The 13,694-nt window shown below is 33.3% G+C and overlaps 2 protein-coding genes across 2 annotated transcripts; both read left to right on the top strand.

Annotated features, from left to right (window-relative positions):
* Positions 1 to 1,841: 1,841 nt before the first annotated feature.
* Positions 1,842 to 3,812, top strand: LOC140745868 (cysteine-rich PDZ-binding protein). The gene is made up of 2 exons (XM_073077799.1): positions 1,842 to 2,024; positions 2,858 to 3,812. Exons 1-2 carry the CDS (start codon positions 1,852 to 1,854, stop codon positions 2,985 to 2,987), a joined length of 303 nt encoding a protein of 100 aa, XP_072933900.1. The 5' UTR covers positions 1,842 to 1,851; the 3' UTR covers positions 2,988 to 3,812.
* Positions 3,813 to 5,268: 1,456 nt separating this feature from the next.
* Positions 5,269 to 7,658, top strand: LOC140745722 (uncharacterized). The gene is made up of 3 exons (XM_073077616.1): positions 5,269 to 5,376; positions 6,316 to 6,543; positions 7,113 to 7,658. Exons 1-3 carry the CDS (start codon positions 5,332 to 5,334, stop codon positions 7,557 to 7,559), a joined length of 720 nt encoding a protein of 239 aa, XP_072933717.1. The 5' UTR covers positions 5,269 to 5,331; the 3' UTR covers positions 7,560 to 7,658.
* The last annotated feature ends 6,036 nt before the right edge of the window (positions 7,659 to 13,694 follow it).

Genomic DNA, 13,694 nt, shown 5'->3' with positions numbered 1-13,694 from the left:
ACTTATTTTTTTTTTTTATAATATAAGAGTAACAGACGAGCATGCAGTCCACCTGATGGTAAGTGGCTACTGCCGCCCATGGACATCTGTAATCAACCCCAGATAGAATAAGATACTCCTACCTGAGGTCGACCACAGATGCGCCGTTACCCCTGAGGACTAAGCTGGAACGCCTCGGAAAAGTCTGTCTCCCTTACCACACCCTTCAAACCGGAACACAGCAGCGCCTAACACTGCTGTTATTAGGTAGAAATATTACTTAATAATTTAGTTTCTACATTACTAACAATTATTGAAATTAAAAAGTACAATACCAATTTGTGGTTTCTTAATGAATCGATTACGAATACTGTGATACAACAGAATTGTGATTAACATAATCTTTCAGATTTTCACATTTAAGCTAACATTTTCAATGCTGACACAATTTCTTGACAGAAAAAATGAAAATTATACTTTTAATTTTTATGTTCACTTTACACTATTTTATTGATATAAGAACTAATGCTGTAAGTAATTACTTGTTTCAATATTTATAATATCGAAGTTGGAAACGCATATGCAGTCCACCTGATGGTAAGTAGCCATTGCAGCCCATGGAATTCTGGATAAAATTAGAGTCCTACCGGAGATCGGCAGACGCTTTGCTATCCCTGAGAAATAAGTTGGAACTTCTCGAATAAGTACAGAACACATCAGCGCCAACAGGGTTGTTTTTAGGGTGAAATATTTTGAAATAGTGATTCTTGCTGGAGTGGATTTCTGTTCTAGGTAGAGTCGGGTGGTACACATGGAATCTTAGTGTGATTTTATGTCTGAGAAAAGTGCCATTTTCATTTTTCTGATCCAAGCTAAAGTATTAGAATGTATGTAGACTAACTTCTCCATTCTCTATTTCGTTTCTTCACAAAACCTTTTTTTTCAGTTTGTGTTAACTACAGCAAAACCTATTATAATTAAAGTCGACAAAGAAGAGTATAAAAAAGCAAGATTAAGTCTTCCTAAAACAATAACTTCTTTGCGCCACGTTCTACCGAAAACACGTATATTTAGTGATGGTTTATATCACGACAAATATCATAAACTAAGATATATACGAGATGTAAATACTATGGAACACAAATCTATGAGTGATGCCCAAATGTTAGAATATATTCAGAAACTTATAACACGACATACCTTTTCCAAAAAAAATAACACTAAGCAAAATGTAAAGGCCTCAAAAAACAAAAAAGTAAAGATTTTCAAAGGTAATTTTCGTACTAAAAACCATAGAAAGACCGATAAGGAAATTAAAAATACAGACAGACAAAAAGACGTAAGTATATTTATACCTCTAAAAATTAATATTATATAATAAAATAAAAGATTTGTGCTAACTTTTATATTTCTTGCAGGACATTATAAAAACTACTTATAGCTACACAAAAAGCAATATTACTATGCAAATGTAAATATATCCGTGAGAAAATATTTCAATAAAATATTTTTATGAATATTTGGATTTTCAATATTAAAGTTGTTTCATAACGAAAAACCGTGTCTTTACTTCATAAACTGCATTTTAGCGATCAATTTATTTTTCAAATTTGCCATATATGTATGGATGAATAATATTGTATGTTATCTTAACTTCAGACACACAGATTACATAAACAACTTTTAAAATGCCGTCTTATCAAAAATGACATTTTAGCTAATGTCAAAGTCAAAGTCAAACAACTCGTGAATGTCTCCTCCGCTTGTTTACGTTTACATAAAACTTACGAATTACAAACAAAAGTTAGCAAAATAACAACACCACAGGATTTTTGTACCAAATTAGACTACTTTAAATAACTACTTAGTAAAATGGTGTGTGAAAAATGTGAAAAGAAACTCGGTCGTGTCATAACCCCAGACCCATGGAAAACTGGCGCCAGAAATACTGTAGAATCTGGCGGGAGGAAAGTAGGCGAAAATAAAGCTCTTACCGCCAAGAAAGGCAGATACAATCCGTACACATCGAAATTTCAAGAATGCCGGTATGTAATGCCAAATTCAAATTTCAAATATTTTTAATAGTTGTTTATAGAATTGTAAAGTTACTCAATGAATTGCTAACTTGCTGCTTTTTTGAAGGAAATAGTTTAACAAAAAATAATTATTTGTTGCGTTGACAACAAATAATTATTACAAGTAATTATTATAAAACAATAAAAAAGCCTTATAGTTCTATAAAAATAAGAAGTCCTCCCAAAGTTTGTGAAAGTCAATACACCATTCATCTATGACACCATTGTTAAACTATAGGCCAATCCCTTTTCACTCTAAAAGACGTGTGTGATTGACGCCATTGATACAGTAATGAGTTGATATTGTTGTTTACTTTAACAATAATATATTCTATATTCAGACTAGCAGTTTTACGCGGACTGTTTTTTTTTTTTTTTTTTTATATAAGAGTAGCAGACGAGCATGCAGTCCACCTGATGGTAAGTGGCTACTGCCGCCCATGGACATCTATTAACCCCAGATAGGATTAGATATTCCTACCTGAGGTCGGCCACAGATGCGCCGCTACCCCTGAGGACTAAGCTGGAACACCTCGGAAAAGTCTGTACTAATCTATAGTTAATTTGACGATTTGTGTGGCATAGCACAGTGGTCACCATAATGGCCTGATGCGTAAAGTGTTCCGGGTTTGTTTCAGCCATATGAATGAGGAATTGGAATCTATCCAGATTTGCTTGTTTGTGTATTTGTTTTTGTGTGTCTATAGCACCCACGACAGGGAATCCTACAGGCTGTGTGTGTAGAAAGTGTCTTTTCCAATCCCTAATCCTTGTATCACTAAACGTAATATTTTCAATTACAGAATATGCAAAACAAAAGTACACCAAGTCGGATCACACTACTGCCAGGCCTGTGCTTATAAGAAGGGCATCTGTGCTATGTGCGGGAAGAAGATACTGGACACATCTAATTATAGACAGAGTTCTACTTAGTACATACTATGGGACATATTTTGATATAGAAATAGCATTAAAAAACGTAATGTTGATATAACACTACATGGTGAAGTATGTGTGTTGTGCTATCAAATATATCAACACTTAAAAAATCAGATGTCAAATGTATCAAACTTTACGGAAGATTGATTAAAGGTGAAATATAAAAAATTAAGAATAAACTCAATAAAGCAATAATAACAAGAAATGTGGTCCGAAAGTGGTGGAATCCTTTGTGGTTGGACTGCGGCAGCACTACCGTTATTTCTACCTACTAACAGCAGTGTTAAGCGCTGGTGAGTTATGGTTTGAAGGGTGTGGTAAGGGAGTTCCCACTTGAATTTCTGAGGTAGTGGTGCATCTGTGGCTAACCTCAAAAATCTAGTCTCATATGGGGTTGATTACAAATGTCCGTGGTAGTTGCTCCTTCTGTGTGGTAAGGAGACATACTTATCTGTTTCCAGAACATAGCAGCGCTTAACACTATTATTAGTCAGAAATAGGTGTGGTGGTGGTGCTGCCGAATTCGAACGACAGAGGGTTCTACCACCTTCATGCAATTAATAAACGAAAGTAAACATTACAAATGAATTACGTGTTACATCGGCGCGCGCAACTCCGGTCTATGCTAAGAAGTTTTACTTCAAAAGTTGCATTTGATAAATAATCTTCTCAATAATAAAAAAGTTGTGTATTTCTATATTTTTACAAGAAAGTACTAATGTATACAGGCAATTGTATGTTTTCAAAATGTATTTGATGTAAATAATTTATTGTAAGTAATTAAAATTAAAAATAGGTTATTAAGTTACAAATTTTGTTTGTTATTATTGTTATATTTTTCCTACACGTCATACATTCACATGCACTCTTATTTATCATACACTAACGCTCGTTTTTAACTATCTATCGAATTTCTTAGATAATAGAGTTAGTTATAGGCAAATCCTAAAATAAAATAAAAAATACACTACGTCTAATATTTTTATTATTCATATGCTGTCTGCTTAATTTATCAAAAAAAAAAATACTAGAAGAACCTTAGGTATAGATTATCTTACCGTAGGTAGGTATAAACAACGGGCGGTTATTGGCGGTTATAAAACATTTTAAAATTTCGAGCTTTGGTAGGCAAAAGATGATTATTAATAAAGGTCTAACTTTTTTGTTCTATTGTCGGACGCTGGCTTTTTTCCACAACTGGGACTGTCTAGAAGCCCAGAGGGTATTCCACCAGACTGCTCCATTACGGAATTGATGATAGGAATTTACTGGTTAGTGGTCAAAGGTAGAGATGTGCCGAGTCAGGTCGACTCGAGTCAGTACTCGAGTACTTACATAAACTCGCATACTCGAGTACTAATAAGTGATACTCGAATAATGAAAGTACTACACTGACTCCAGTCTTATGTACCTCATATAGACAAACGTTGAATTTAGTACTTTAGGCACCTTTTTTTTTCGTCGCGCTATTTGACTGTGTGTTACAAAGTAGGTACTTTGTTAGTAACTCGAGTAGGTACATTGTGATACTCTGGACTCGAGTACTGACTCGATTCTTTTTTATATGAGTACTAAACTACTAAAGTACTCGAATACCAAAAATGGCCGACTCGGCACATCATTAGCCAATGGCCCGTGTCGAATGTTTTTACAGTAAGTACCTACTTTTGAGTCTGACTGGACTTTGTGTTTATTTTTATTTAGACATACTCGTAGAGCGTGTCGGACATAAAAGTATTTTTTGTACGATGTTAATTGACGTATTTATATTTAACGTTATTTACTTAAACTGCGGGGCTATATATTATACACTTCTGATTAACAAGATTTTAATTTCTTCATCTGCTGTTTTAATTTAAGTTCTGCTTCTTAATTTTAATTTTTAAAATAAATTCCAAGGACATTTTAAAGAGTTGGGACATCACCCAAATGAACAATATTAGGTCTACCAAATCATTCAATCCTAAAGGACTATAAATATAGTCCGCGCCAAAATGCTAGTCCACTCTGAAGTTGTTGCGAGCAGTTGTAGTCATACAATTTGCTATGGCGACGCGATTCATTTCTATATTCAGAGCGGACTAGCAGTTTTACGCGGACTACTTAAGTAACTCGCGACATAATATTTCTAAAAATAATTATAAAAGTCAAATACGTTTAGTACGGTAAATGTAATGAGGCCGTTGAAAAATAATCGCACGGAATGATTTTTATTTTCTAGAAATCAATCATTTTTAATTAAAACTTCAAATCATGTATAACAAGTAACAACAGCGATAATGCAATACATATAACCAATCAAGAGGAATGAGTGTGAACATCTGACGTCATAATCAAGATGGATTTCAGAGATAGATTTATTATTATGATTTTATTATGTATGGTAAGTGTAAATTTTATTTATGTACTTGATAAAATGACCTGCAATTTAGGTGTCTAGATATGAACTTTGTACGAATGTTTAGATGTGTGTGGAGTTGTTTTATTAGAATAGAATAGAATAGAATAATTTATTTGCATAGGTACATAAATTAGTTATCATAAAATATACAATTAGAAAAAAAAAAGGTCAATAGAATCAATTGCATAGAAACTCATTTATGTTATAAAAATTGTTCAACAATAAATATGTCCTTAATTGTGTTTTCCAAAGTACCTTGCAAAACAGTGGTATGGTTGTTGAAATATAAACTTTGAATCAAAATTAATTTATTTTATTTTTTGAGGAGGCTCAAATTGAAATGAGTTTAGGGAATATTTAAGTGACTAGATATCTTAAAAACGTATTTAGGTTAAATGTAGTGTACATTTTCACTATTTTAAGTTAGAACATAGGAATTTTGCCTCCTTGCGGCACCTTTCTCTTTCTACACTCACAACCTCACACTCGTATTTTTTCCTGTGCTATGGGTAGCTTTTTTTTATATGTAACCTAACGATAAGGCAGACGGGCTACCTGGTGGAAAGCAGTCACCGTCGCCTATGCACATTTGCAACACCAGAGGAATCGCCAATGCAACATCAGCTTTGAAGGAGAGCTCTTTTTACACCCCTCTTGAAGAGCCCCATGTCATAGTCCTGAGGGAATACCTGAGGAGGAAGTTTGCAAGAGAGGCTTTGACACACAAAGACGAATTCACAAACAAAAAACCCGGAAAAGAAACCAAATTTTATCTTTTAGATATTTGCTTAGCTGGGGCACGAACTTGGAATTCTTGTTGTTGCAAGTCAGAACTATGTTAAGCCGTAACATCACATAGACTGCACGCTCGTTTACTGTCAAACAAAAAGTATCTAGCTAATATTACCTTTCTTGTTATAGCTTGCGAAAGAATCTCACACAAACTACATCCACTCAAATGGCTTCCCCGACAAAGAAGATATAAACCAAAGTTTCGCAGAACTCCTAAACTCTCTGGTAACGGTTAATCAGGAAAGAGTTGATGCTCTCAAAAAGTTCTTTCATCTCGACAACTTCCAATTATCGAGGCAAACACTGAGAAGTGGAGAAAAGGAAGACAAACCCACGATGACAGTATTAATTATTGGTGTAAATATTACATTTTTACCTCTTTTTTAAAGTTGGCGTGCTATGAAAGGGTAAAAATTATAACGAAAATAGCTACGTTGCAGCGTTACGTAACGATAATAATACTTCACTATTTTCTATTATCCTACCAAAGATGGTAATAATATGTAGTATGAGATTGTCAAATGTCGGTCTTTGATAGGCAAAACATTGGTAAGTTAAGTTTTTTATAGGCACGCCAACGCTATAATGAGTTATTTTTATTATTTTTTAACCTTCTTACCCACTTTGGTGCCCACTAGTAGTATGTGGTGAGAATTTGTTAGGGAAAAGGCTCAGGACAAAATCTGTGAAATGTGTATAAATATATCAGCGACAAATTTGTATAATATGAAAAAAATGTCGCCAAGATCAAGCAGGTAAGAGGTACGTAACCGTGAGCGAAAAATGGCTATGCACCCCCTAAAATAATCCTGGCGGCGCCCATTGGTAACAAGTTCTATTTGTGGGTAATTACAGATATTCATAGGCTACTGCAACCACTTAACGTTAAAGCATGCTTGCCTAATTTTATTTTTTTCTCTTTACAGGAAGATGGAGACCAAGTTATTCAACAATTGCCCAACGGTCCCTCCAAGTGGATATATTTCTCTTCAGGCGAGTCTGACAATTCATCTAGCAGTGATGAATCAGACACAGATTTTAATTTTGTCCAGTTCTTGGGCAAAAACCTACGAATGCAAAGAGTTAAACCTAAAACTCAGGCATCATCTGAATCAAGTCATGAAGTTGTTTCTTCGGAGAACAAGCCAAATTTTACAAATGAAGTTCTAGTATCATCATCTGAAGAAGAAAAGATCCCTGAGAAACCAGCAGGTCGTTACTGTTCGTATTCTTCTCGCCACTATTATCACTGTGTTTATGCTTGCAAAGAAGCGTATAGATATGTGTGTGCGTACTATAGCTATTGTAGTAATAGGTTGTACAGTAAACTGCGGCACGAGTGTAGATACTCTTGTAGGAAAAGATTCTATTAATTTTCGAGAGTTAAGGATGAGGTTTCGAGGAAAATCGATATTTATAAACATTTCTCCTGGATTCTACGGGATATTTATAGGATATTATATTAGGTACCGCATAAAAAACTATTAAATAAAATTCAATCGTTAAATATATATTATTGTTTCTTTTTATCTTGTCTTTCAGTATGATTTTCACGCCATTCACTCAGTATGATTTTCACTAATAAAATTAAGTAGCACTATAAATGAAGTGATTTTAATGTGAAATTTAAATTAAAGTTAGTTTAAAATCTATTGGAGGTTCTTATGGCAGTTTTAAAATAGTTGGCGGTTGGTAGCTACTACAAACTCGGAGTACCTAATAATGAAATTAATTTATTATTTTCATAATATATTATGCAAATGAGCAAGCAAGTCAACCTGATTGTAAATGATCACTGCCGCCCATGGATGTCTGTATTCAACCCCCAATTAAGATTCGAAGGTGGTTCGAGTCGGATGGCACCACCGCCACTCCTATTTCTGCATAATAACAGCAGTGTTAGCCGCTGCTGTGTTCCGTTTTGAAGGGTGTGGTAAGGAAGACATACTTTTCCGAGGCGTTCCAGCTTAGTCCTCAGGGGTAGCGGCGCATCTGTGGTCGACCTCAGGTAAAAGTATCTAATCCTATCTGGGGTTGATTGTTGGGGTTATTACAGATGTCCACGGGGGCAGTAGCCACTTACTATGTTATAAAAAAATATTGTTTAGTCATAAATACTCTGCTACCTCTGAGGACTAAATTGGGACGCCTCTGATAAGTATCTCCTTACCCTGAACCAGAACAAGGCAGCGCTTATCATTGATGTTATTAGGCAGAAATAGGTGTGGTGGCAGTGCTTCTGAAGACGAACCACAGGAGATTTTGCCACCTTTATACTAACTAGAAGTTAGTAATAAGAAGGTGGTAGAACCCTTTGTGGTTCGACTCCGGCGGCACCACCACCACACCTATTTCTACCTAATAACAGCAGTGTTAGGCGCTGCTGTATTCCGGTTTGAAGGGTGTGGTAAGGGAGACAGACTTTTCCGAGGCGATCCAGCTACCTCAGGGGTAGCGGCGCATCTGTGGCCGACTTCAGGTAGGAATATCTAATCCTATCTGGGGTTGATTACAGATGTCCATGGGCGGCAGTAGCCACTTACCATCAGATGGACTGCATGCTCGTCTGCTACTCTTATATTATAAAAAAAAAAGATTCTTTATACATTAAACTATGTACGACTAAAAGTGATTTGCGTGTGGGTAAACTTTGGTATAACAAAAATATCAAAGGTATGTGAAGTCTACCAATACGCACTTGGCCCGCGCGGTGGACTATGGCCTAATCCTTCTCATTGTGAGAGGAGACCCGTGCCCAGCAATGGGACAATGGTGGGTTGATGATGATAATAATGATGATATTTTGGTATCATCCCAATAAAAATGTGACTGAGATTGAGCTTATAAAATGTAGTTAGTTTGTACTTCTAACTTACTAAATCATAATTATTTGTTATATTTGGAGGCTATTACTCAACGCTGAAATTATCAATTGAAACGCAATTTCGCAATTTTGATTTGTCTATCTACTGCATACTACTATCATTCCATAAAAACTTACTTTTTAATTAAATGTTTGCCATAAAATCTGCGTTGTAATCATAAGTACCATACTACACATTCACAGTAAATTTTAAATGACTTCTTCCTAAAAACAAAAATGCTCTAATCGCGCGATACTAAATTTAACATGAATATTTTGGTTTCGAAAATTTGTATTTTATATATTAGCTTTTACATGGTAAGCATTATTTTGAATAATAATATTCTTTATTGTACCCAAAAGAAGAACACAAAACAAAACATACAATTATGGACAATACAAAAGGCGGTCTTATCGCTAAAACAGCGATCTCTTCCAGACAACCTTAGGATGAGGAGTTAAGGAAGGGACGACTTAAAATAATTATGAATTTTTTATTTGTATTTCTCGTATGCAAAAAATAAATTTCATTGTGTATTTAATTATAGTGAAATCATTCATTCGTTCATTGGCACTTCACTATGAATGATTATTTCTCATTACAGGATTTAAACTTTGCTCAAACATTGGAATGGAATCCTTTGATTAAAAATTTAATTGACAAACATAAATACAAATCATTTGAGAGACCGTCTGCTCCTAAGGGTCTTATTATATTTATTGTCAACGTAAGTGCTAGTAATATTTTAACAATTACGCTCTTTACAAGAATAAAGAAGGTGGATACCTTCATACGACAGTCAATGAAAACACAAGTCGTACTCCTTCCTTTAAAACCTATGCTTGGCGTTCCAAGCATAGGTTACAATAATTAAATAACACTTAACGTCGAATTTAGTTTTTTTTCAAACAAACATGAGTAATAATAAATAATGGGGTAAAATCATCAGTTCACTCACCGTTTGCTGCCATCATTGCTGGATTCGCGAATACCCACTTAGTCACTCATCTATTAAATATTTACAAGCAATGACAACGAACTAATTAATTTGACAATTTTATAAATTTTCTGCGATGGACTAATATTAAATAAAGCAAGTAGAAAATTTGAAAAATGAAAAAGAAATCCTGCGCCTAATGTACTAAAGATATTTGATTGAAAATTTGTTTGGAGGCTGAGGAGATGGATAGGTTAATATGGTTCAATTTATTGTCGTATTATAGTATCCACCTCTGTATATATAATACTTGTAATATATCTATTGGTGATACAAAAATATGTAATTTGGTTCATCCCCGACCAAATGTTTAATTTGGTTCATTAGAGTTCACACCTGGGGGCCTACCACCATCTTTTAAAAACAATCATTGTTCAGGAACGTTTTATCTCAATATTGCATCAACATTATTTTGTTTCGTACCACCCACCTCCATAAAATAGTTTTGTTTTGTTCCTGCCGAGTGATGACAAAGAATGAGTAATTAAAGAATGTCTAATCCAAGAGGAAACGAGATATTGCAACCAGCAGAAATAGTCATATTTGCTTAAAAAGTAAAATTTCCTGCAAAAAAAGAATGAATAATTTCGTCTGACATCATACAAAACTGCTTATTGTAATATTATAAAAACAAACTTACTTTAACGAGGTCATGATACGAAATTTCAATGTATGATAAAAAAATATATTGTTTTAAGAGATGGTAGTAGGCCCCTGGACCCCTTTATAATCTGTTATGATGACAAAAATGCAATCAAGGTAATTTTTATAGTAAGAGATATTATTGTCAATTATCCCGATAATCGGTAACATTTTAAATCGGTATTAACATTACAGAAACCAAATCTGAGGTCGTATAAAATTAAGAATCCATTGAAAAATGTCATCAATGAAGAAATAGAACCCTACAAATCTTTACATATAACTCCTCACCAAGAAATGAGGTCAAAGTCGAAAAAGAAGGAAAAAATTGAAGAAGAAAAGAAGGACACAAAAGAATCATCAGAAGAAAATGATGACGTAGTAGAAGTATCATCAGAAGAAAAGGATGACGTAGTAGAAGTATCATCAGAAGAAAAGAACCATAAAAAAGAGGAAACATCAGAAGAAACTTTCGGGGGATTGAAGTTGACGAAAAAACAGTCCAAAATGTTAAGACGAAGGTGGAATCGGTCGTGTGATAAGAAAGCGGCAAGAGTTTGCAAAAAAGCATGTCGATTATCGTATAAACATGTTTGCAGAGCTTATAGATGCTTTAGAAGTCAAAAGCGTAGCTTTAAAAGGGAATGCTCAAGAAATTGTAAGATGAAATTCAGAGGATAAACGTTAATTCTAGCATTTCTAATAATATTTCGAATTTAATTTTCACCTATTTAATAAATTTAATTAATTATTCAAATGCGAATAAAATTGATTTTCGTCTGTTATTCAAAATATTTAAAAGATAAATATCTTTCATAAAATACATTTCATATTATTATTATTTAAATTATATCAAAAAAGACATGATAATAAAAAATATGTCATGGTAAGGGTAACCAAGTAGTCTTTGTACATACTAACATCATTAGATAACTTATTTTCAAATCTTACATTTTTTTTTATTATATCTAATGCATTTAAGTATAACTATTTGTTATAAACCGTACTGAAAAAAGGTTTGTATATGATTTATTTTATATTAATACTAGCAGACCCGGCAAACGTGTTGCCATATAAATAAAAAAATGGTAAGGGTGAACAACCCTTATCACCTAGTGGTTTGAAAAATAGATAGAAGCCGATTCCCAGACCTACTGAATATGCATATAAAATTTGGTGAAAATCGGTAAAGCTGTTTCGGAGGAGTACGGTAACTAACATTGTGACATGAGAATTTTATATATAAAATCACCCTTTATGTTTTTATCTCGCGTCTTGAATGGCATATTACACAAATGCGGTAAACACACTAGAAAAATGCATCGCTAAAACGAATAAGAAATAATAAGACAACAACAACATTATAATTTGTATTTATTTATAATTATAATACATCATTACATTTTTGTATAACTGTGATAATAAATTGTTAATTACTCCTCGTAAAACAATACACAATCATTGAACGCACATTTGTAAATTTACAATAAAATAACGCCTAAAATACACTTTGTTTAAAGATAAAGTTAAACTGACCGCCAAAATACAAGAAACTTCTGTTAATTACACATAGTCTGATAATATTAACGCTATAACTAATATAATATATAATATAACGTTATTCAATTATTAATAATACATTATTGCAACAAATCACTTTTTAATTGACAATCTAAATATTAGTTTCGTAAAATAAAATAAAATAATAATTTCTTTTCAATGTCACAAGTCGGTAAGAAGCAAAGATTTTATATACGTTTAGATTTACGAAAAATAAAGCCCAATAACTATACGTTTTAGTTTCCCGCCATTGTTATGTATTATCTGTGGCTGCATAGATAGCCATTAGCAGGTTTTTTTTCAACTGAGGCCATGTTTATTTTTACTAGACATCTAAACATATTTAATATACTTGGTAAGAAATAAACATTTTTGTAAAGTCAAAATTGTTAATATTTAAAAACGAAATCTCTTTTTTTTAAAGAAATAAGCTTATCTCTACAATATTCCCAGTAGTTTAAAATGGAAGACTACCATGAATTCTCGATAATATCTCGTAAATTGGAAGAGCGGAATTAAATAAATATTCTAAAACTACATACTCTTAAGACGACTAAGAAATGATTCCCGCATCTATCTTTACAATAACTAATTAATTATATTACATGGTAATACTTTCGGGACGGAATGTTGATTTTTAAGTACAGTTTGGATTTTATATTTCGAGTTACGAGAACCATAAGGTACGCAGATTTCGATTAAGTGTAACTTTTTTCAATAAAGACATACTTATTAGGTAACTATATAATAAAATATTTTTATAAATTCACCAATTTTAACGGAGGAAACGCCCAATGGACGGAAATAAATATTACAAAAAATTATGTGTTATTTTCGCGGGCAACTGCCAAAAAATATTGATTTAGTAGAGTTGCCACTTTTCCCACAAGATTTCCTTTTCATATTATAGCTAATGAGTAGAAATTACGTCTTTTTGGTTAATCTTTATTAAAAAAAGTTACATAAAAGTTATTTTTTCATAAGATCCTTATACATACGCTGCATTATCAAGGGGCTTACACATATATTTTATCCGACATTTCGCAAACTTTCTTGAGTTTATTAAAGCGAATGTTTTAAAGCTATTGTAAAAACCGTTGTAAAAACAAATCGATTTTTGTTTTATGTGATATTCCATCTACTCCAGAGTATGTGGTGGTACCAGAGTTGTACTACAAAGAGTACTAATAATACCTGTATAGTTCGCGTAAAACTGCTAGTCCGCTCTGAATATAGAAATGAATCGCGTCGCCATAGCAAATTGTATGACTACACCTGTTCGCAACAACTTCAGAGCGGGCTAGCAGTTTGGCGCGGACTATAGTACCACTTATTTTATGAATTGACAAGTCACGAATGACGACGAGTCTCCTACTACACGAAAACACATCAAAATATATTACAATATTAAAATTATTGCAGTTTTTCAAGTCGAAGCAATAAAA

This window comes from Epargyreus clarus, unplaced genomic scaffold, assembly GCF_041222505.1.
Source record: "Epargyreus clarus isolate Ecla_fem2 unplaced genomic scaffold, WU_Ecla_fem_2.2 ptg000011l, whole genome shotgun sequence".
Classification (NCBI taxonomy): Eukaryota; Metazoa; Arthropoda; class Insecta; order Lepidoptera; family Hesperiidae; genus Epargyreus; species Epargyreus clarus.
This window is presented reverse-complemented; position numbering and strand designations above follow the sequence as displayed.